Source organism: Syngnathus leptorhynchus, chromosome 10, assembly GCF_054491065.1.
Source record: "Syngnathus leptorhynchus isolate UIUO chromosome 10, UIUO_Slep, whole genome shotgun sequence".
In the NCBI taxonomy this organism is placed as follows: Eukaryota; Metazoa; Chordata; class Actinopteri; order Syngnathiformes; family Syngnathidae; genus Syngnathus; species Syngnathus leptorhynchus.
The window spans coordinates 6525285-6548468 of NC_141204.1; the positions used below are offsets into that span (position 1 = coordinate 6525285).

At 39.7% G+C, this 23184-nt stretch overlaps 1 protein-coding gene across 4 annotated transcripts in view; it reads right to left on the bottom strand.

The window, feature by feature from the left end:
- LOC147050143 (uncharacterized) overlaps positions 1–23184 on the bottom strand; it is a 73620-nt gene that overhangs the window by 38778 nt on the left and 11658 nt on the right. For 3 of the 4 annotated variants that reach the window (XM_085922500.1, XM_085922501.1, XM_085922503.1), the window contains exons 10-16: positions 22007–22051; positions 20955–20999; positions 15358–15402; positions 14345–14380; positions 13203–13232; positions 13061–13087; positions 12658–12711 (exon numbers count right to left, since the gene is read on the bottom strand). In XM_085922500.1, the coding sequence (XP_085778626.1) occupies positions 12658–12711; positions 13061–13087; positions 13203–13232; positions 14345–14380; positions 15358–15402; positions 20955–20999; positions 22007–22051 (282 nt within the window). The remainder of the gene's footprint in view (positions 1–12657; positions 12712–13060; positions 13088–13202; positions 13233–14344; positions 14381–15357; positions 15403–20954; positions 21000–22006; positions 22052–23184) is intronic. The other variant, XM_085922502.1, reaches the window with a different exon arrangement.

The following is a 23184-nucleotide window of genomic DNA, read 5'->3' on the forward strand; positions in this document are numbered from 1 at the left end:
TTTTTTTTTTATTAACAAAATGAACTCACTCAAAAATTCAATATTATTGAGGTTCTGTGTTTGTCCTGCATATCATTCCAAATCCGAAAAAAGAAAAGCTAAAAAGGCCTACTCATATTGTAATATAGAGCTCAGTAAAAAGTGAAACTAAAACATGAAATTTAGTGGCGATTGGTGATATCATAATCAACAACTATAGTTGCAAAAAACACATTTGCAAAAATCAATTCAAAATGTTATAATATTCTAAATTTTCATAAATGTCTATGGCTGGAACAAAGCCAACACAATTCACAAGATTCACAACGCAACTGATTCCACCAACGCTCAACGTATGGTGACTTTGAATAATTGGTATGGCTTTGGACGTGACTGCATGACAGCAACAGCGTGACAGCAACAGCGACAAAAGACCAGAATTCAACGAGCGCTGTCAGTTGTACTGTTTAATCATCTGTTTGAATAGGTATTCATCTTTCTGTGCTAGGTGGATTTCGTGCAGTTTAAAGATGACAAGCAAAGGTTCAGCACAGTCAGTTTCAATCTTAGTCATTAAGGTGCCGATACATCTTTTGATGAACTTTTACAAAGATGAGGGTGAATAGAAATGAGACATTAGAATATTTTCCTTGGTAGCAATGGTAAGCGCCACCTTTCAATGTGTTATGATATGCACTAAGATGAGAAATATGTGTATTATTATTATTATTAGAAATGTACCGAATAAGCAATTCAGACAGCATTTCATTAAGATTTTTTTCAACCCACTGTACATGAATATACGTAAAAACTAAATACATAAATGCTCCCTGTGACCGTTCTGACCTCCGCCACAACCTTTTCTACCGACAACATCACAACAAAAGCCGATTACAGAGATAAGTAATTTAGCAAATGAATATTTCATATGTTATTATTCTAAGCAAGGCATAAATTATTCAACCGTTGGAATCATTTCTACACATTTGCCCTAACATTGCTTTCAACTGCTAAGTGCATACTGACCGTGTGCTTTGCATATTCTAATTAAGATAAATAGTGGTAGTCTAGTCACAGTGCTCAACAAATAAACTCAAAGCTAATAACGGGTTTCAGTGGGGGAGTGATTTCCATTTAAATAAACATAGGGTTCATAGGGTTGTCATTTCACATTTGATAAAAATATTCATATCAAATATTTCATAAAAATATTCCAGATCAGATCTTAACCTTTTTTTTTTTTTTTTTGCTTAATCCTCAATTTAAATGGTTTAGATGGGAAGTCACAACAGAAAAAAGAAAAAAAAAGTCCTCACCAAAGCAGTAATCACTTTTTGTGATCCGTCATTTCATGTCACTTTGTCTCTTAGAATGTGGAATTTTCTTTTGTGTGATTATAGCTCCAACTGTCTGTCATCTTTCAGTTGTTGTCAGTTCTGCGCCGTTGCCAGGTCTGCTACATTTATGTGTCTTTTTTAATCATAGCCCGCCCCCCAGTTTTCATTTGTCCGGAGTGAATTTCATCAACCTGTTTTTATCTTCTTGTTACAATTCTTAAATCTCAACCTCTTAGTCTACATCATAATTAAAATATATAGAAAGTATTATAACATATTCATCTAGATATCTAAAAAAAATCCACTTATGAGGACAGGTCTGATATTTGTCTGTGTAAGTGTGTCGACGCAATGCTCGAGTGCATATTTGTGTCAGAGGTGAAAAACAGTCCAAAGCTGTCTCTAGGCATCAGGAATAAGCCACACTGGAAGAGGATATTCTAGCTGCAAAAAATAAAAGAACGTGGGATAACATGAAAAAAAGATGAGAAAAAAAATTGCTTCATGTGGAAGAATCTTTGCAGTTTCTATAAGGGGACTGTTAAATAACAAAAGCTTTGCATTCCATCGACGTAACGCTCGCCGATATTTGCATAAATGTTTGAATAATATGTCAACATGACGGTAATTGTAATTTAAATGCCTCAACAAAGTGAGCCAACTTGGTGTGAATCCTCCCTCCCAGCAAAGTAAACTTTAATTTACTGCATAACCACCTCAGTACCCACCCTGTGTGTATCCCATCACAATTGTATTTCTCTCTCTCTCCCGGCACTTTTTCTTGCCATCTCTCCATCTCCTGTTACCTCACAAGCCATTTCTTGCACACCCAACTTCCACTGCCTGTTGGATCACCGTCGCAATCTCTGTTGCTATGCAACGCTCAGTGTCCTCTAAATTTGAAAACATCCTCGTGCGTGATTATTATTTGAGCGCCACAGTGTGAAGCCCTCCTTCAGGTCATAGCAGTAGATTAGAATGAGGGAGGCAAAGGGAGAACGAAGGGTTGAGAGAGAAAAGGACAAAGATGACAGGATTGCGGAGGAGTGGAATTGAGGGAATATCATGGAAAAGAGCTTCATGAGTAAATTATAGATACACAGGTATTGCTCAGATCCTCTCTAAAAATCAGCAAACCATAAAAAGTAAGCTATAAAGCACTCAAAGCGCAGATTCAACAATATTGTCCGTAAAGCTGTATGCAGACACCAACAGCAAAGATGCCTGTATTATTTTGAAACTTCTGTCTTAAGCCTCGTGAATCCCACCCCTCATCGTGCTTCAGCTCTGCAGCAACTTCTTAAGCATACAAGAGAACAGCAAACATGAAGCCCAGTCCTGCAATACATGCCTCAAAAATACAGCAAAATCAACAACAACAGCAACACTGCCAAGGCACTCACTCCTTTAGGATGATTCCATAATCCTTATCCCAAATGTCAACACATTTTGTGAGACTTTCCAGGTCTGTCTGATCATGCTTGGCAGAATCACCTCTATGGTGTAAAATGAAGACAGCAGAATGTGTTTTTAGGCAATAACGCAAATCTAGCGTGAAAATAAGAGGTAATACACGCGGCGAATGCCCCTGTCGAGCGGGGTCACGAGATAAGGACTTTTGAAATGAGCTCAACTGGATCCAGCTCAAGCCGGACGCACTTACTCTTGCACAGTACAGATATCACTTATGGTGTGTTGTCAAATGACAAGGTCATTCACTATCTCCAATTATTGTAGTAGGTTATCTTTTTAATGGCATTAGTTTATTGGCAGCCATGCAAAAAAACACAAGGCTGATTTGTTTTTTTATTTAATAGTCTTCAAAGAGGGACGGAGCTGCACAAATCTATTAGACCGCCTTAAACTGACAGCATTGGTGATTACCAATACGTTGTTGTTGTTTTTTTATGCTCCTGCGGAAATTTCAGATAGTTACGCCAGTATTATTGAAGGAGACGGGGCGGTAGCTACAATATTTGAGGATAAAGTATCAGATGCACTTGCAGAATAAATTTTGGGCTTGTAAAAAGTTCCTTTGACGTCTATCAAAAACCATCAGTCACAAATTAGACCTAACCCTGTATTTGTCTACCAGATCCTGACCTTTCCACGCAGCCCGGTTGCTAGTCTAAACATCGACCGTCGATGCTCTTGGCAGCAGAAATCTTTGCTTTTCATTTCCTCAACTCGTCTCCTGTGTGACAACCAAGTTTAATGTCCCGGAGGCTAAACTTTGTGACATTAGCGAGGCAAGTTGATTTGCTCCAATGTTATGTAGCTCATAGGAGAGCTGACCTTTTCTTGACTGAAAGACTCATATGACACTCACACTCTTTCTGCCTGAGCAGAGAGCACGTCTGCCTCCGGGGACGTGTACTCAGGCCACCTGAGCTTTTGTCTGAACGCTGCACAGGAGTTCGCTGGAAATTTGCTGCAGCTGTATTTGCTAGGTAAACAAACGTGCACACAACTTGTACTAATGTCCTCAAGTTAATTAAAAATTCCCTGCATAAAACATCTTTGGGAGGAACAACTGAGATTGTGAGTCAACTCAGTTCAACCATGTGACCTCACTTAAGTGATAAAGAGAAAACAAACAACTCAGATGCGGTGATGACCTAGTCTAAATTGTCTAGATCTTTTGAAACCATAAAATTCAGTGTTTTTAATTACCGAGAAACATACCAAGCCTTCTAAAGCACACATTCGGATTACTGTGATAACATAAAAACAGATTCAGTGAATTCACACGTTTGCAGCTCGACTATTTCTCACTGGCAGTTCTGTGAAATACATACAACTTGCACTTCTTGAAAATGTCAAAAACAGCACAATGCAGAGACCGCAGCTTTACTTCCCCCTTATTATGGCTCCAATTATGGATAGATGGTGCAAATTGGCGACTTTTGACTGCCCATGCTGGATGCCACCTCAGGACACTGCACACGCTGAGGAAAGAGCCCGGCCGGGGCACTGAAGCTTGCAGAGATCCCTTGCACTTTGTAAAAGCTTCAATAAAATAGGATTTGTTCCAGTTGTTTACTGAGGGTTAAGAGGAGAGGATGGGGCAGGAAGAGAACGGCAAAGCCGACAGCTGCCTGGCAGGGGCTCAAATGCAGCTTAGCATTTTACCATTCTGACTGGCACACAATTCTCCCCTTTAACTCCCAGCCATCTAAATATTCAGGGTGGTATAAAGAGATGGCTGACACTGCAGCCGACGTTAGACAGAGCTCAGTTGGCCGAGATTGTGCATATATAGTCTCCTGGCTGAAGCCTTCCATGAAGGCATTTTGCTCGCTGAGATTCAGTCATGCACGCCTCCCCTCGCCACTAGATGGCAAACTAGCTTCACCGCAAAGCCAGTCAGGAAGCCTGAAAGCTCTCTTTTAAAGAGGATGGATGAGCTCGATGCATGAATGTATGATGCATGTTGGGTAACATCGCTAATTAGGCAGTGCGGCAATTAGACTCTGAATACATACAGTAAGGGAGATTGGTCAGAGAGCGCTGAAAAAGAATGAGAGGAAATGGGGGGAAATTAGAAGAGCACCAACAATTGATTTTGTGTAGCCTCACACACAAAAGCGACACAGGTGGCCATATAAAGGAGTAGCTTATCATTGGGCAAAACATTATTAAGCATCTTGAGAAAACTTCACAGCTCTTGCCTCCGCCGCACAGCAGGCAAACAACGAACAGAGCCAAAGGCAAACAGGAAATGCAGACAGTGGATGTGAGGAACAAAGCCAATGCAGTCCCATGGGTGTCTATTTTACAACAGCCACATATTCAGTGATGAGGTTTAAGAGCTCATTGACTTTAACAACTGCTAAGGAGAGGAAAGAGGGGGTGATGATATTACGGGAATTTGCATTTTTATGCGGTGAAGATGATAAATCTACATTAAACCACGGTATCAGATGAACGTCTTTGCAGTGTTTCAATGCAAGCTGTTTCTGGTTGCCTGTTTGCCTTTAGAATGTTCCCAGCCCCTAATGGATGCCGTTATTAGTCTTGGCGAGAAGAAATTTCACAGTCTCATCTGGACTTTTGGCTGCATTATTCATCCAGATTGCTCCCCTTCCTATGTTTACACTGTGCGGGTGTTTCATTAATGCATTCTCCAATAAGTGAAGAGGACAGGCTCAAAGATCTACTTTGAATAAACGCTGTGGTTCATTTTACCAACCAAATATTTGAAGTCAGAGAAAAACAGATCCATGCGTTGGACTGTAAGCGAGTCTTATGCTTCATATCACTCACCGTGCACATAACAGATTATACTAAGGTCCTACATTCTACCATGTGTATAATATCAGGCCATTGCAAATGTGGCTTCCTAGCATGCCATTACAGTGGGCGCAGATGAATGTGTCTAAATTGGTCACGGGCAAGATGAGAGCATGAAGTATGACAACAGGATAGAAAGGCTGTAAGTGTCAACCTCCCACGACCACGCCCCTAAGTGTTCTGCAGTGTTCCGGGCTGCATCGTCTTCCCAAACAACCTCAAAACCGCCTCCACCCCCACCCTCAACCACCCTGCGCTCTTAGCTCTCTGTGCCATCTCTCCGCCTTTTGGCTGAGGCAACAGTCCGCATAAACAGAGCTTACCGAGGGGCATGCATCAATCCGTGCCTCCTGCATGTGAAATGCCCTTTTGAAAGTATTTACATTCTCAGCATTTCCTTGCCTTCACCTTAAAAGTGACCCAAAATGCCACCAGAGCATCTTTGCATTGCTAGACTGTTTGACGCCAAAGAAAGGTCATTGTTAGGATGACTGCTGCCATGGTGTGAAGCACGAACCTAGAGGAGTCACAGGGGCCACTGGCCCTCTGCCCGGCGACATATCAGCCAGGTTTAGAACCGAGTCCTGCATGTTACTTAAATAGGTATTGTTAAACTTAGGCAACGATTATGGAGGAGGGACAATGGCCGGAAGACACGTCACTCCCGTTGTCACTATCTAGTGACAACCTCTTAAGTCCCATGCCAGACAATTATTATATTTTTTTTGTGGTAGAATATTGAAGCTGAATAACCAATGAGGAAAAACAAAATTAAGACATGGTGAAATAATTGTGAAAAGATAAGTTTATGTTTCTAGTGCTACCGCTGCCCAACAAGAGTTGTTTCTGACATGGTTTTAAAAAATAATTAACAATTGAGCAGTTTAATTAAAGTTTGTACCTGCAGAGCACACAAAGTTAACTGCAATAGCTCACCATATAGTTACATCGGTATTGCACTACAAGGACCACATTCAAAATGAAGGCCAAATAATAACATCGGCTTCAATGCAGAATATGAACAATCATTGCAAATGCTGGTTTGACTGGAGGCTGGCCTGACCACAGTTAATATTGCCATCATATGTTATTGCCACCAATATCAACAAAACTATGCATACATTGAAAAAGGCATCCTCATTAGAATCAGGGGTGTGCAGGAGCAAACCCGAACGATGGTGTACACCCTGCATTGGTCGTCAGACAATTGCAGGGCATAATAAAATATAAATTTTATATGTTTTAGATAAATCAGAATAAAAAAAATGAAGTCATTGTATCATTGCTGTGTGGTTCCACTCTGTTGTCTAGGAGCGTCTCAAGGTCTTGGAATATACAGTATGAATGAGGGCTGTGACGCAAAGAACAATAGTTGTCCAAAGCTCATAGGACGTGTTGACCTACATTACCCTTTTCCGAACAGCCCTTTCTTCTCACACATGCGCAAACACACTTCAAAAGGTGGAGAACAATATGCAATCAAAGTGATCCTCTCCATGTCTTGCCCCCTCTTACTCAGGCCTGTAATTAATGGGCCAATTAATGCACGTTTATTCTGGACAACCACAGATGTAGTCATACCAGGCCTCTCTGGGAACATGGAGGAGTCAGACAGATAAATCAAAACACGATGCATCTGTCCTTGCGAGTGCCAAACGTTTCCCCCGTAACCTTCCTCTTTCCCAACGGCTCAAATGTGAGACTGTTTCATAGCCAATCAGGTCAAACCTTTGTTTCATGCCCCCCTCCCAATGTACTTGACATTGACAAGATTAATTGTCTTGTGCACTGGGTAAATGTGTTACCTCCTTGTGTAATACAAGTGTCAGAAGTGTGACTCTCTGGGTTTCCTCAATATGAAATTCAGGGGGATAAGAATAACCTGTTCCATTTTGCCCTACGTAAGGGTTGACCAAACCACGCTCCCCCCCACCCTGCTTGTAAACTCTCACAGGGTGTAAATCTTGCCATAAAGTCTCAGCTGTGAGCCCTGCTGACCTGTGATTTTTTTCTCTCTGTGTTACTGTCATTGAGCTTCAACTGTAACTGCACATGTACTGTATGTCACACTACAGTATTTAAAATGCAGCAACAAGGGCAAAGACAATTGATATGATCATTACCTAGGGTTAAACCATAAATCTGCATCTACTGGTTCATGAAGCAAATTTGAGGCTTCATTTTTCCATCACTACTAAATATACACCAAATTATATGCTACTATAACTACCATAATTCCCATCTGCCTCATTTTTCAATGTGAATCAAGCACTGAATTGTATCAGAGATGTAATCAGATGACCTTGTACTTACTTCCTAAGTTTTGGAAGTATGACAATGAGGTGAACATGAACTAGCACAGCTGCATTAAAATACGTGATATAATTTACTGCCTTGCCCAAATCAGCCACAGCCTCCCATGGAGAGTGTCTGGCAGGAAGGTTGATGTTCTCGCCAGGGACTCATTACCCAATAATCTGGCCCCGCAGGTGTTCTTGTAGAGGTCAACAAACTGTGAGAGTGGGAGCTCAATGTCTGTCTGGAGCAAGCCAACATCATGGGCTCCATTGCCCTCAGCTCAAACTAGTACAACTCTTCCACCAGATATAATGTAAGACCAGAGAGGTTCTAATACAGAGGTTTAATGTAATCTAAATTCAACAGGCAACAAGTAAAAATGGCAAGGTGACGTTTACAACACTTAGTATGCCTCATGATTGTGTATCTCATCAAATCAGCAACAACCTCACGTAATTTAATGTGCGACTCTAATCTCACTGTAACTCCAAAAGCCACTTGACAATACATAAATTGGTTTGCGGTAAGAGAGAAAAATGTGTTGAACACTTGGCAGGAAAATGATCAAAGTGAAAGATTTTCCCGTGGTGTAAAAAAGAAACATTTGAGTAGAGGATCAATGTCAAGAAGACAAACCACCTTTGACATGTGTCGACACAAGGTCACAGATGGGAAATGTGGGAAAAGAAAATATGAGAGATTTGGGGACAGCTGTCTCAGGTTTTTAGCAAGTGGCGGAGATGGAAAAAGTAAACATAACTATCACTTCCAAATGACAGCTATTACCACTCTTCTTGGAGAAGTCCGGCTGCAAAACACGGACGATACATATCTCTTTTCAATTTTTTTGACAGATTATATCCGCATCATTTTAAAATGCTCCGGCAGCTGTTGTGGAGGAAGTTTAGATATTTGGCTTCAAGGGGAGAAATGAAACTGAAACAATTACGTAAAGAGATCTGCATGAGATGATTGGTCACAGCTTTTCAATGTACGCTAAATGTTAATGTTATACTTTAGATCAAGAGTACTTCCGTAAGGTCTTTGTATCATTTAGCGCCTCGTGATCCTCCCATATCTCTCTGACAGAGGTTTGTTGGATATGAAAGGAACCTATTTTTGCAACATAAACATTAAAAACAATTATGAGTCAACTCAATTTAATATATCACTTATTATCAAACGTAATGCAAAATAAAACGTATATATTTCTGTATTATCATTTGTTGTCTTTTGGTCCTTTAGTTAAGCTAAATTAATTAACGTCTAACTATTTAAATAAATGACTAAGAGGTTAACTATTGCATAATTCATTGGGGGAGATATATTGACAGAGTAGGTTGCAATGCGCTGTTTCCTCTAGGGATCCATCGAGGATCATCATTTCTCCACAGCTTTCCAAAGTGCAGCTAATGGATGTCTCATGGGAATGGAAAGTACAGTCCAAAAGTTGGACTTTTCTAAGAGACATAATATCAACATATATGGATGGAGAAAATTTGGTGTTATGGCCCACTGCCATTCAGTGTACATTTAATTCATAAAACTTTACTGGGTGTTAAATATGGATTCAAAATCCACCTTGAAATTGGAGATTTATTTGGGATAATTTTAAACAAGTCACAGGAGCATACTGCCTCTCCCAGAGATGTGAATACAATATGACTGAACCACCACTACTCTGTGCCAACTAGCACAGAAATCTGTGAATGAAGTTTGACATTTTTGTGTATTTAGCCTTAAGGAAGCGCACGCAACAACCAAACCCAGCTTGTCAAGCTCGTTTGGAACCAAAAAATATTTTGCTGCCATATGTTTCCAAATATTTGTACCATAAAATGACACCTCAAGAGTGTATGCAAATATGAGTGGATTGCTTTGTCACAAGAGTGTTGAAAAAAATGTACAACTGCCACGGAAACTATGCTCGCGTGTGGTTTTTACTGTCAACCGTATTTTTGCTTAATACTAAAGACAAATCTTAGTCTACATTAATGCCATTACAGACCATTTCTGTTTATCAGCTAGCGAGAAGGGCGAAGGGTGCAATTACAACTTCTTTACTGTGGCTGGAGTCTTTTAAAAGGTCTATACGTGGGTGAAAGGCTGAAAAGCCATTAGAAAAAAAAAAAGACTAGGGTATATGTGGACAAAACTGACAAAATTTAAGTGAGGGGAATTCCATTGAGTGCCTAGATTTGTTCTATGTTCTCCCAAAAGCTTCTGCTTAGCTGCCATTATGTGCCACTTCCTTCCAATATAAAATCAAACTGCATCACCATTAAGGAGAAGTGTGAAATGTGGGGGCTATACTGTACATGCTCATAAATTTCTAGCTCATTGGAGAGGGCCTTGCTTCAACCCGACCAACTAAAGTGGTCTTCCATCATGATAATAAGATAAAATCCGGATTCTGTTAGACTTTGGATGGCTGTCCTTGCCGTATAGTATATGCACCCTTAAACCTCAAATTATGGGAGAAGGGGGACACTGGCAGGATGTCCCTTACCACAATGTCCTCCACATCTCCTTGAAAAAACTCTTAAGTGGCTTAGAGTGGTCTTATTTCCCTCCACAATAAATTGAAGTAGACAGTGTAAGAGATGGTCTGACTTGAATGTAAGGCCTTGTGAAAGCTTTCCACTGCCGGCTGTTTTATGAAGGATGTGGTGTGGTCAGGTCAGCACCCGTCAAAATATTCTGTGTCATTTTGGCGCGGCTATGACTCTTAGCTGAACCAAAGAGTTGCACGAGTGGGCAAGAGTCGCTAATTAGGTGAGAGTCTCTTGTTGTATCACCTCGGCCATAAGCAATCCCCTGATAATGATACACGTCCACTTTATTAAAATGGGCTGCCAGGTTGCAGATTGACAAGTTGGTCGACAAATCAGTGGTCACATGTGACTCCTAAAACTAAGAATAATCAGATATCACAGCATATTAACATGAGTGAGCCATAACTCAATAGCCAGATAAAAATATATAAGGACTGTGTCATTGTCAATAAAATGTTAGGGCAACTCAGTACTATTCTAAAAGAATGTGAACTATTCAAAGGAGTTTACAATATCCATAGCGGTACAAGTTGGATTCTTGTGATTTGTGAATACACAAATACTGTGAGAACTCAGCTTGCAGACAAGGTTACCTCTGGTGTACTAGCAAAAACTTGAATAAATTTGGGACAGAGCAAGCATGAATTAATGGAATAGGAATGCAATAATTGTGTTGCTATAAGAAATAATAAAGATCAATTGAAAATTTGGACTTGTAGACTATCAATGAAGAATGATAAGTGACAAAATGTACTCTTCAAATCATCAATCAAATCATTTGAGGTTTATGAAAATACTTTGTGAAGTATTGACTAACTGCCTCAAAAAAGCACGAATGACAGAGGTTCAGTGTCCTCGTGTGTTTCGCTATTGAGAGATTACACAGCTGATGAAGGCTCATACATTTTTAATGCTACTGGAACACATTTGGGATGAAAACAGAAGGCTGGCATTCTTGACATACTTGTGTCCAGATGTCTCAAGGCTTGTGTGTCACTTTGGCTTTTGCTTAATCTGGAAACATTTGCTTGGCCTACTTAATGCTGCTGAATCCTGCTACATATTTTACATTTTATTGGAAGCAAAGCCAACTGTTTTGTGCTGTTTTGTCCATACTCTGTAAACAAGAATATCTTTAAGAGTCTATTTTGAGAACAGGAGCAGACGTATTCATGCCAAGTTACTAATGACGCTCAACACAAAAGGACATAACCTGTCCTTGGACGATGGATGTCAGCCGGGATGTCAAGGAATAATAAAATTGCTGCTGTCAGGAAAATATTCAGCCCTGCATGATGTCATTGTGTATCATGGCATCACAATAATTTAATTTCAATAACTTTGTATCTCTGGTGGCTTTGTAGATCTCAAAATAGAAAAATGGTAGGAAACTAACCACTTGTGTTGGCTACATGCCAATAAAACTCGGCCACTGTACTCCATCTTACTTTATGTCCTTTGTAAACTTTCATTTATCATCCAATGACAACATTCTAAAGCTCAAGACACGATTTATTACGTTTTGAGTCTTTTTGGGTCTGTTTGGCTCCAGCAATGTCAAGTGAGCCAAAGTTTTACCTGACTAAATTTATTTTACACCTGACTGGCATTTTTGTATAAAATTTGTTATAAGTACGTATGTCATTGTTTTTCTGTGATGAAATATTTTCCAGATCCATACTGTATCCCTTTTAAAGGAGCAAAGTTTTGGGCTTGTTTTTTCCCGTAGTGCTGAGTAACAAACCGGTACGCTTCCCCTTCTGTCTCCGTCTTTTAGTCATTGTTATTTTGCATGTATCTTGGATTGGTTGTGACTGTGCGGACAAATTCCTTATGTTTGTATAAACTTGGCCAATAATGCTGTTTCTGATTTTGATTTTGTTTGTTTTCATAAAAACTGTCCATTAAAGTGACCTAGTGGGAGTGAATCAGAGTATGTGCTGTCATTCATGCTCTGAGAATCTGCTACCTTTCGCTCATGTAGACCTTTCGGTCATCGTTATGCAGCCTGTGTTTGTTTCATTATTGTTCTGTGGCTACTGGAGCATAAATGACATCTTCCTTCCTCAAAAAATAAATACAACAACTCAGTTGGTGTTTGGCCGTTTCGCCACACAGGTCCCAGCCTTTCCCCCAAAAATCTGTTCAAGCACAAGCCCAGCCATACAACTGATGGACTGTTTGTATTTACTCACCCTTTTGCCCTCCTTTCCTGGTTCCCCTGGCTGGCCAGGCACTCCATCCAGTCCCTGAGGGGAAAATATGGATTGAGAAAAATATGAAAACCCCTAATCATATTGAGTACTGTATTGCTTCTTGAAAAAATAAGCTATGCAGAAAGTAATTTGACAGGCCAGTGGACAACTAGTGGGAATGCTCCCATTAATAGGTGTTTCTCATTAAAATACTGTACATAGCATTTTCCATCATTTTTAAAGACCTCAACCACAGCCTTGGTTGATTTATAGCATATTTGCAGGCACTTTAAAGATCCAATTTGTGTGTTAAAATCCATTGCTGCTGTTATTGCCCTAGACAGCTGTATGGGTATGTGTACATATGTATATTTAAATGGATATGTGATTTTTAATCAGTTACCTTCTCTCCTTTGTCGCCACGGGGGCCCTGAATGTGAAAAAAAAGAAGAAATGTGCTCAGAGAAACAAAAATGAATTAATTCATGAACATTTTCAATCAAAACCATCATGCTTCGTTTTTGCAGGGAAATAAAATGAATTACCTGATCTCCTTTGTGGCATTCGTTGACAGCCTAAGAGTCATACAAAACAAAACAGTCATTATGAACTCTATCTAATATTTTTATACACTAAATTGACAAAACATGAAGACATCTGCTTATTACGACTACAGGATGTAAAACTAGAGGTATTAATATGATTTACATTAAGACGAGTGTCCTAATAGTTTTGTCCAGATAATTTTACACATATGATGAAAGTCTCACTAAGGCAACACAACTTGTTACAAAGTAATTGGCCTTGGCCTTCATGACCCTGAGAGAAGCAGAGTTATTACAAATCCTGATGCCTACCACCCGGAAAGAAAAAAACAGGCGTTCATCCTCAGATAGGGCACAAAATGGACACGAGGCCAAACAGAACGTCTCGGTTTTCAAACACAAGCCAAAGGAACGGTGTTGTGTTTCAATTGGCATCCAACAGTCAAAGGCTGTTGACTTTTCTAGGAAACAGCTGCCGAAATGGATGCCCCCAGCCCGTGTCCTCCGAGTTAGTCAGAGGCCTTGTTCCGAGTTGGAAAGTTAACAAGATGACTAACAGCTTAATGACACTTGAGGCTACAAGCATTAGGACAGTCAGTCACGGCTCATTCATTCAACACATGTACAATAGTGCATCTGGTGAAGTCTTGGAAGCTTGCATACTCAGCATACAACTTTCTAAAAGCAATCAGAGTTATTTATTCGGTTTTCAAAAGTGCTAAGTCTATTCTCTGAGCTGCCCATTAAGAATGTGATTGTAAAGTATACAGTCTATTTCAATTTCTAGAATTTCAACATACAACACAAGTTCATTATGTTGTGCAGATTCAACACAGCACACGATGATATATGGCAGACTATGAATGCAAAAAAAAATGTCATGAGCTAATCCCTGGCTGGTGGTCACAAGAGGATGAAAAGTGATGGTGATTCCAAGGGCTCATGACTTGCTGGAGCCTCTCCAGCAATAGTATAGAGAGGTGAAGAAATAAAAAAAAAAAAGACCGCACAATAATGAGTGAAAATAGAGGAAAATATGGAGTTGAGTCTGCTATTATCTATAAAATCCTCTCTACGTGTAAAGGGAGAAAATATTTTGTAAAGGAAAATCATAAGATGGGAGTCCCGAATGGTGAACTTACAGGCAGCCCTGGAGCTCCAGGGAGACCAATATCACCCTGTGAACCAAGACAATAATAATTAATGCAATTTCAAACAGTGGGGAATAAAATAGGGTAAGGGCAAATGGGGATGGTAAATTACAAAAAACAACACCAAAAAATAAAAACAAAAAAGCATTAATGTTTTTTTTTCCCATTAAACCTTAATATGTTATCCAATTGTAATGTCAGCCAGAATAAGACTGGAGAAATAGTTAACGTATGCACAAAAAGAAAACCCATTAACTGGTATTTACAGTGTGTGGTGAGATGAAGCCTGTCAAAAATGCATTTGCACAGTCGGATGGGACAGATTGGCTTGTGCCATTAAACGTGACAGCTTAAAACAAATAAAACCATACTACAGAGTGTGAAAGCTTTGCACCATTAACAATGGGCAGTTACGATAGTGTTGTTGACATAGAGGAGGTTATGGATGAACTATTGTGACAGCAACACTGGAAAAAAATAGTATTTGCTCATGCCTTTGCATCTCAATTTCCTCCTTATATACCGGCATACATCTTTGTAGTGTTATTCCTTCTAACACAAGTCCCAGCATCCTGAGAAAAAAATCAGTTGATTCTCGAACTGAATGAAAGATACAATTGTGCATGTAACTTATATCCATGTCTTATATCTGAATGGCAAAAAAAAAAACATTTCAAAAGAGGGGAGAAAATATGTCTATTGCCAGAACCGACACATCTAAGAACCATATGGCAGGTCAACTCAAATATAAATAAGCAGCTAATATCAGCATGTGTTTTTTCTCTACCAAGCGTGTTCTCACCTAGAGTACATCTGACTGTGTCCACAACAGGCACATTGTAAACACAACCAAGCCTATCTGCTGCTATTCTGAACTGCGTTATCAAATCGCTCTGCCTTTCTCTATCTGAACCGTAATCGTTCAGATTCAAATGATGCCCACCCCTACTCTGAAGTAACCAACTGCGTATTTTTGCTGGACTATACATGGCAGAATTACTCACTTTTTCCCCCTTTGGACCAACTGGTCCCGGGTCACCTGTCGGACCCTGAGAAGGAAAACATATGAGGTGTATGATTTCCATCGACATGTATTCATTATGTTAAAGGTGGTTAAATTGAGAAGATTTTTTCATTGTATGTCAGTATTGTGATGCTTATTGCATGCATTTGTGACATTGGTTGTTTCTCCATACCACATTTATGGAAATAAAAAAATAAAAAAACACCTGGTTGTCATAAGTCACCACCTCATTCAATGTGAATTATGCCACTCAATGACAACGCAGGATGGCAAAGTACACTCAGATACAACCAAAGTCATGAGTGTTAAAATAACATCAGTGCATATGATGTCAAAACATGGACTAGTAACTAGCAACGAAAACTATAATCCGGTCACTTAATATAGTGTCAATCCCTGACCCTTCCCACCTGTTCCCACCCTGCCAAGAACCGTTTATATAATTGCTTTTACACATACAACCAGCGGGTTGGACTGAGCAAAGTCAAGCCTGGCAGGCATGAAATGAGACAGACAGCTGAGATGGAGCGAGATTGCTGATGGATGAGCCTTGACGCATATTGACAGGCTAAATTGTTAGCAAGCCTAGTTAGGGCTGACACGTTCAGGCCGGTAAATGCAAGGCTCCTCAAAAAGTTAGGAGAGGGGAATGGGGACGAGAGGAATGGGGAGTAGGAGGAGGGCTGCAAAAATTCTATTATTTGTCATGGTTAAATAAAGTGTTAAAGAGGCTATTAATGGTGAATTATATGCAAAAGATGATTGCATACCCTTATTACACAAGTCTGGCGTCATCAGAGATGTGACTAATTTATTCTCGATTGCCTGCAAGCCTCTTATTAAACAGTGACATTCAAGATCCCAAAAATGGTATTCAAAAAGGTAGAAATGAATCGGCTTTATCCCCACCAACCTGTTGTGATTGCAGTGATTTTGCCATGATTTTCAAAATGGGAATCTCTTTTGATGCCCACATAAAACGACTGTAAATCAAAAGTGTTCTCACAGTGGAACGTGAGAGGCAAATTCAAATTGACAGGCCAAGCACTTAACTGTGGTAATGTGACACACACGGGGGGAATCCTGTAGCTAATTTCTTTGTGGAGTTATTAGTCGACCTGATAGGAATGAAAGCATATTGAGGATCAAGGATCAATTTGATAACGAGCACGTAAACAACTCGAGGTTTAGTCAATTACAGGAAGGAATTTGATTAATCGAAATGTGCCACCCTTTCTGTAATGAGCAGCCCTGCACTCATTATTGTGCTGAAAAGGTCCGGTATTATGAATACGATGTCTTGTTATTGGTATTGTTTGGAGAAAAACACTTTGCGGGGGATGACACTGATTCTCAAACGTAGATCTGTGGGTTGAAAAGAAATTAAAATCATTGACCCTAAAGATTTTTGCATATGCACGAAATAAAAACCTGCATGTCATAAGAGTTATGTTCAATATTTCTTTTTAAAATATGATTTTGAAAATCTTAATTATTATATTAACTTTAAATCATCAGACGTTAGACTCACTTGAGAACTTCATCATTGCGATGGTCCGTACTTTTTTTACCCCAAAAATCAGTTTCAAATAAGGGCATTTTGATGGACAGGCACAGAAACAAACAAATGAAAACAAACAATCAACTATAGAAATCAGAATCAGGCCATTGAACTGAATGTAGTGATTAAAATTTCTGGATGCACTACGCTTGTTTCTCTTCAAGCTAGTCTTATGTTGGTGACAATCATTTTCCTTTCCCTTGTAATTGACTAAAAACAGCAAATACGTGTTTTTAATTTACCATGTGTGCCTTTGTGATAGAAGGCTCGTACATTCATTCAAATCAAATGCATTGTGCTTTGTGAATTCATTCAACGCTGCGACTTTGGGATAATGCAAAATACTGTCTTATATGTGATGGGTGACATTTACTTTGTAGGCACAGCGGCATTAATTAAATTGTCATTGTCTTGCAAATTTAATCATTGTCTCATATGGAAAAGCAGCGACAAAACATTTATCCATCCATGCATCTATCACAACCACCCATCCATCAGTGGGTTCAAAGCACGCTGAAATACAATGACTTCCACCATACATCAGTAGCCTGCAAAATCTGCCTGCCTGTGCCTGAATCAAATCCACCAAAATTATGTGACACCAACTGCACCAGAATTAAGACCTGGTTTCACTCGCTCTAAAGTCTCTTCTACTTTCTGTCATCAAATTGTCATTTGCACCAGGAGTGTCTAGTAATAACTGCCACCGGAACACCCAGTGAGCCACAGTGCAGTCTGCTAAATTCTCAAACACACCAAACTCGACTTGCCCCAGCATAAAAATGAAGATGTTCCAAACATTACGTCGAGCGCACCTGCGCCTGGCTATGACAATGCATAAGGCTCAAGATGTCAAGCTTGATTGAGAAAACAAAAGCAATGAATCAACCTTGGAAAGAAAGCAAAACATTTATTCTTCTCTTTGTTACACTTGCCGTCTTTTGCGCAACCTTTTTTACATGCTTTTTTTTTCACGGTGTTGTGAGACCACCGAAGCATTTCGGCATTTCGGGTGCACAAGGACTCAAGAGGCTGAGCTTGCTGCATTGTTATCTTTTGTTGCAAGCTGTGTGCTTTTGCTGTCTGTACATGGTTGGATGAAGGCAAGGAGGAGGTAGCGAGGGGGTGCTGTTTTTTGTGACTGTGCTGCAGCACAAGGTCAGAACACTATGGGGAGCTGTGTGTACACGCGCTTGCTAATTACACACACCACTGTGTCTCGTTACTCCTGTAGCGGTGGGGCTGCAAGACAATCTGGCAAGTCCCCAGCCCAGGACAGCTAAAGCCACACACGCAGGGGTGCACAAATACAGTCTAATTATGTTTACTTATACGCTGTACTAACTGGACCAGCTCGGGGTCGGTGCCCCGTCTGGATAGCAGGGGGATAATTGCAAGTCCCTCCAATTGTATACATTATAATCAGCAACAAATGGAGCTTTCCCTGTTGGGAAACAGGCTAAATTAAAGTAGGAGTTGTTTTAAGTATCCCAATAGAAGAATAGCAAAAGCAAAAATAGCAAAATATATCTGAGCTATATAGATAACTTGAGCGCCGACAATCAAATACCAGAGATACTGCAGCAGGAAATGCCTTTTGTGCCTTTCCATTTGCTCAGCGATACGCCATCACGCCTGCTCTCCTGCTGTGAAACCAATCACAGTGAATGCTGGGAACTACTTCTTATTAGCGTGCCTATTACTCCCCATGAATGACAATCATTTACCGCAGGGATCTAAATATAAAGTGCTATTCTATCAGAATATCACGGTCAAAGGATCGTTTACACTTCCGTCTTCCGTCAAACATCATATACTCTAAATACAGATTGAAGTGGTTGCTGGATTACACGCTGCACATTCCCTCTTTCTCTCTCCCATAGGATGCGTGTCTGTGAAAATGACCCTTGTGCGTGTGTGAAGGAAGTAGTGTGGGTTAGCCATTCTACACCGAGTGTTTACAAGCAATGCTGAAACGAAAATGCACGTTCACGGAGGATTTGAAAAGAAAATTCCCGTGCTTTTGCCAGGGTTCTGATCTTTATGAAGCTGTGTTCTTGACATGTAAGGCAGGCACTTACGTGTCTGTGGCAAATAAAGATGCCAACGACCTGCAGGCACATATGAATTCAGTGAAGCACACAAAAGCAGCGAGGGGCGAGAGCTCATCATCCAAAGTCACGGATTTCTTTGTGACGTAGTCCGAGAGTGTAGCCGTCACTGCAGCAAAAGGTAGCTATGCTTTCATTTACAGTTAAGCACCATGAAAGCTACAGGTCAATGGACTGCACATCTGGCTTTTTAAGGAAGATTTTCACAGACTCCCTATCAGCTCAAAAATTCTCATGCGCCCGAACAAAGACAGAAGCCATTGTAAATTCTGTGACAGCCCCCCGTTCTGTTGACGCAGATGCATTTCAACTACTGTGGCGTGTCCACTGATGGCAGGAACCATGGGGCAGTAAAATTGTTCCCTCTGCTGATTCAATGTTAATCGAAATTAAAAGCATCCCAAACGAATCAGCTGACACAATTGCTCAGTACATAAAAGACACACTGCAAAAGAAATCTTTTATAAATGCATTGCATTTACTGACGATAACAATGTTTGGAGAAATCAGGTGTAATGAGGAAGGAAAGAATGTTTTTGCAAATTTAAAGAAGTCCCTGCAGAAGCCAGCTCTTATTGGTGTTGCCTATCCAGCTCATATCCTGAATACTTTCATATACTTTTTTTTCAGTAACAATTCCCATAGGTGTGGAATGAAGTCACAGCGTGATTTAAAAAGGTCACCTGTTCTCACGGACTTTCGCTTTTATTTTGCAGGATAATGACTGCCACTGAATGTGCTGCTTTTGATTGGCATGGAGTTTATATCCAATTAGGTGGTCTCCTCAATAAACTTGATAATGGCATTCATGTGCAAATGCACGTTGCGTTGCCAGTAGCTACAGACTCTTGAACAAAGTGAGAAATGTGGGGCGGCTGGTTGGTGGATTGGATTCCACATTGGAGTGATGTTAGTGTTTAAAGTCACGATTGTAACCTGCCAATTAAGCTTTTGTTGTTTGTTTTTTGGCCCTCAACCTGCATTTTGCATAGATTACTGCACAATCATGATTTGCTCGGACTTAAACTTGCTGGCTAGCTGCAATGCATCATAAATATATCACAAAACTAGTTAGAGCTTAGAGAGTCATTTGGCAATTGCTGAAACATGATGTGTGCTATTCATAAAAAATAAAGTCAAATTCTTGTTTCCATGGTAGCTTCTCAAGGTAGGGATGGCCTTTAACCTTTAACACATCTTTTTTTAATCCAACTTGGAGAATCACTTCAATAGCCACACCGAAGAAATTTTCTGTGACAAATGTTTCTCTTCTCAATAGGGACATATTTTGATGACTGTGTGTGAGTGCCAGCCAAGCCACAATAAAGTGACCATCTGCACAGCCCCAATCTATATCGCACCTCAGTGGGTAAACTAACAGTTTATCATTAAACATGCTAATGGGCACTAAAATGTGAGTTCCTCTCACCTGATCTTTCCTAAAAGAACTTCTGTAAAGTTCTAAAAGTACTAATTTATAAACCAATGTGTGTCTCAAGCACCCCTTTGCTGCTGAACATACTGTAGTCTTACAGTAGACGCATTAACTGAATCCCCGCAGTTCAATTTGTGAGCATGCAATAAAGTTTAACCTAAAGTGACATAGAAGAGGCATACAGTAATTTGAGAAATTAGTTTAGTCCATTAGTATGCCAAGCCCATGGCTGCACACATATCAATTAGTTTGACTGCAGAAGGACACCAAGGGCTAGAGCACACTCAGATCTACTTCAAATACGTCAGCCACAAGAAAACAGACACACAGTAAATTATGCTTTGCTTCTCATGCCCCAAGGTACAGGCACAGAAAATGAAAAGCCTATAAGAATTGATTCTCTGATGATGCTGGATCTGGCTGATATGCTATGCATGGAATATATGTCGGCTGAAGATAGTGGCACTTACCTTCTCCCCGTTGACCCCCTTCTGTCCTTCTGATCCATCTTCTCCCTAGAGGGTCAAGAGTGAATGTTGAAAGGTCCTTGAAAAGTTTGCATTTCATTCCTTGCTTTTCCATTTCATTATATTATACAACTCCCTGATAATCGTGATTGGAGTGAACCAATATAAAAGTGTAAAACAGCTTTGCTAGGAAATAGCTAGAAGATAATAAAACCAATCAAAAACAAATTCCAACAAGGACATATTCCTGGAATTATATTCATTGTATTGTGATTTATTAATTAAAAGATCAGCGCAAAACTGTGTCCCAAACACAAAAAAATCTGTGCAGTGGTAGAAAACATAGCTACAGTCTACAAATAAATTTTACCCAGCAAATTGCTTGAAACTGAGTATCATCACTTCAGCCTTACTGGTACACAACTACAAGCTATTTTTACAACTATTTTGTTCTGTTTTTCAGTTTTCATTTCTGAGTTGTGAGTTAAATGTCATGAAAGCTGTGGCAGTGGTATTAACCTATGGTGTTTTTTTATAACTTCATGGTCAAATTGTGGTCTTAGAAAAAGTCTAGCCCTTTCATCCAAGGACAAAATTACATTTTTGGTTCTGATAAAAGTAGCTGCAGCAAACCTTTAAAATGTGGCAAGCAATGAAGCCTGGAAAATTGCAACACCACTCAATTCATGTCTCAGGAATTAAAACTATCACTATAAATAGACATTTTTTCCCCTTAATATTACACTATGCTCATAAGATATACAATGACTGAATAAAAAAAAAAAAAAGCCAGAGCAAGTCTAGTTTACTATGTTTGGAACTGAGTGCATATTTTTATTGCACGCACCCGGTGCACCTGAGAATTTGGTGACAGAAAGTAGATGAGACTTTAACACATCTTTTTTTAATCCACAATGAGAAACCAGGTCTAAGTTGTGGCGTAGGTAAAAACTACTGCATTCTGCGATGCAACAATGGATTTCAACTACCTTTTAGCATGCATACAGCCCTTCCTGGACTACTCTATGTTGAAGGTTAAAGTTTGTAGTACCGACCTTCTGACCCTGGCTTTCTGGACTGCAGGCCTCTCCTGGGTCTCCCTGTAAAAGAAACAAATAGGACAGTTAAAAAATGGTTTGGCATTCTGAAGTCATTTTTAGTGTTTGTTTGATCATTTATTTAATTATTTTCTACCGAAAATGTGCAATATTGATGATCCACACTTGAACAAACAATGCAGTTTTATTTGTGAACTACATGGCCAGGCATATCATCTATTAGAGTACTGTCACAGAACGGCGAGGCAAGCTTGCTTCATTTTTGCAGATACAGCTGTACACAAAGGTAATTGTTGAGGAAGAAGTTTTAATTTCACTATTATGCTTTTTTTTCCCCTGTCTTTTGTATGCATATACAGGAGCTGTAAATCTAGTAATACCAGGGTTTATGTGCGGGGCCATGCAAAATGGATTTCCATTCAAGTAAGCTCCATTCTTATAACCCACTACTTATCTGTTTAATTTCCTGGGGGATTTTGGATTAATCATTGCGGTTTAATCCTTTTGCAGTGTAGTAGAATCCTCCATCAAACTCTCACTGTAATGCAGGATAGTACCCACTGTTAGAGTAACACAACCAAAGTAATCCCCCGTACACTTTCCCAAGAACTCCACTGTCTAGGTCACAATTACTCGGCCGTGCTTCTCATTATGCATCTTTTAAATGCTCTGGATTGCCCAGATGTCTTTGATTAATCTTTACAAAGTCGTGCTAAATTGCTAATATGTACACTCTGGCCATTTTTTTTACATCCCAACATAGAAAGGGATTCTGTAACAGTAATTGAAAGCCTCACAAGTTCACCTCATTAATGTTTGCTTAACAACGTTATTAGCCTCTTCTCATGTATTATGAATGTACACGCAGCAAAGATTAAAATACACTCGATCCTTCTGGGGAAATTTATGATCAATGTGGAATAATCTTAAATAGGGGTGCACTAAAAATTGGATGCTTTGAAAAAGAAAAAAATGTGTCAAAGTGTGATGACTACACCAACAACAAAAACCCACATGAGGAAAGCAAGAACAAAGACGTTCACATTATTTCAACTAATATTTTATAGTATTACATGTTAAATGTTGCCCACTCTGCATCCATTGCAACCTTGTTATCCTGGGGGGGGACCCCCATTTGCGGTCCTTTCTCAAGGATTCAGTTTTTTGTTTTTTTT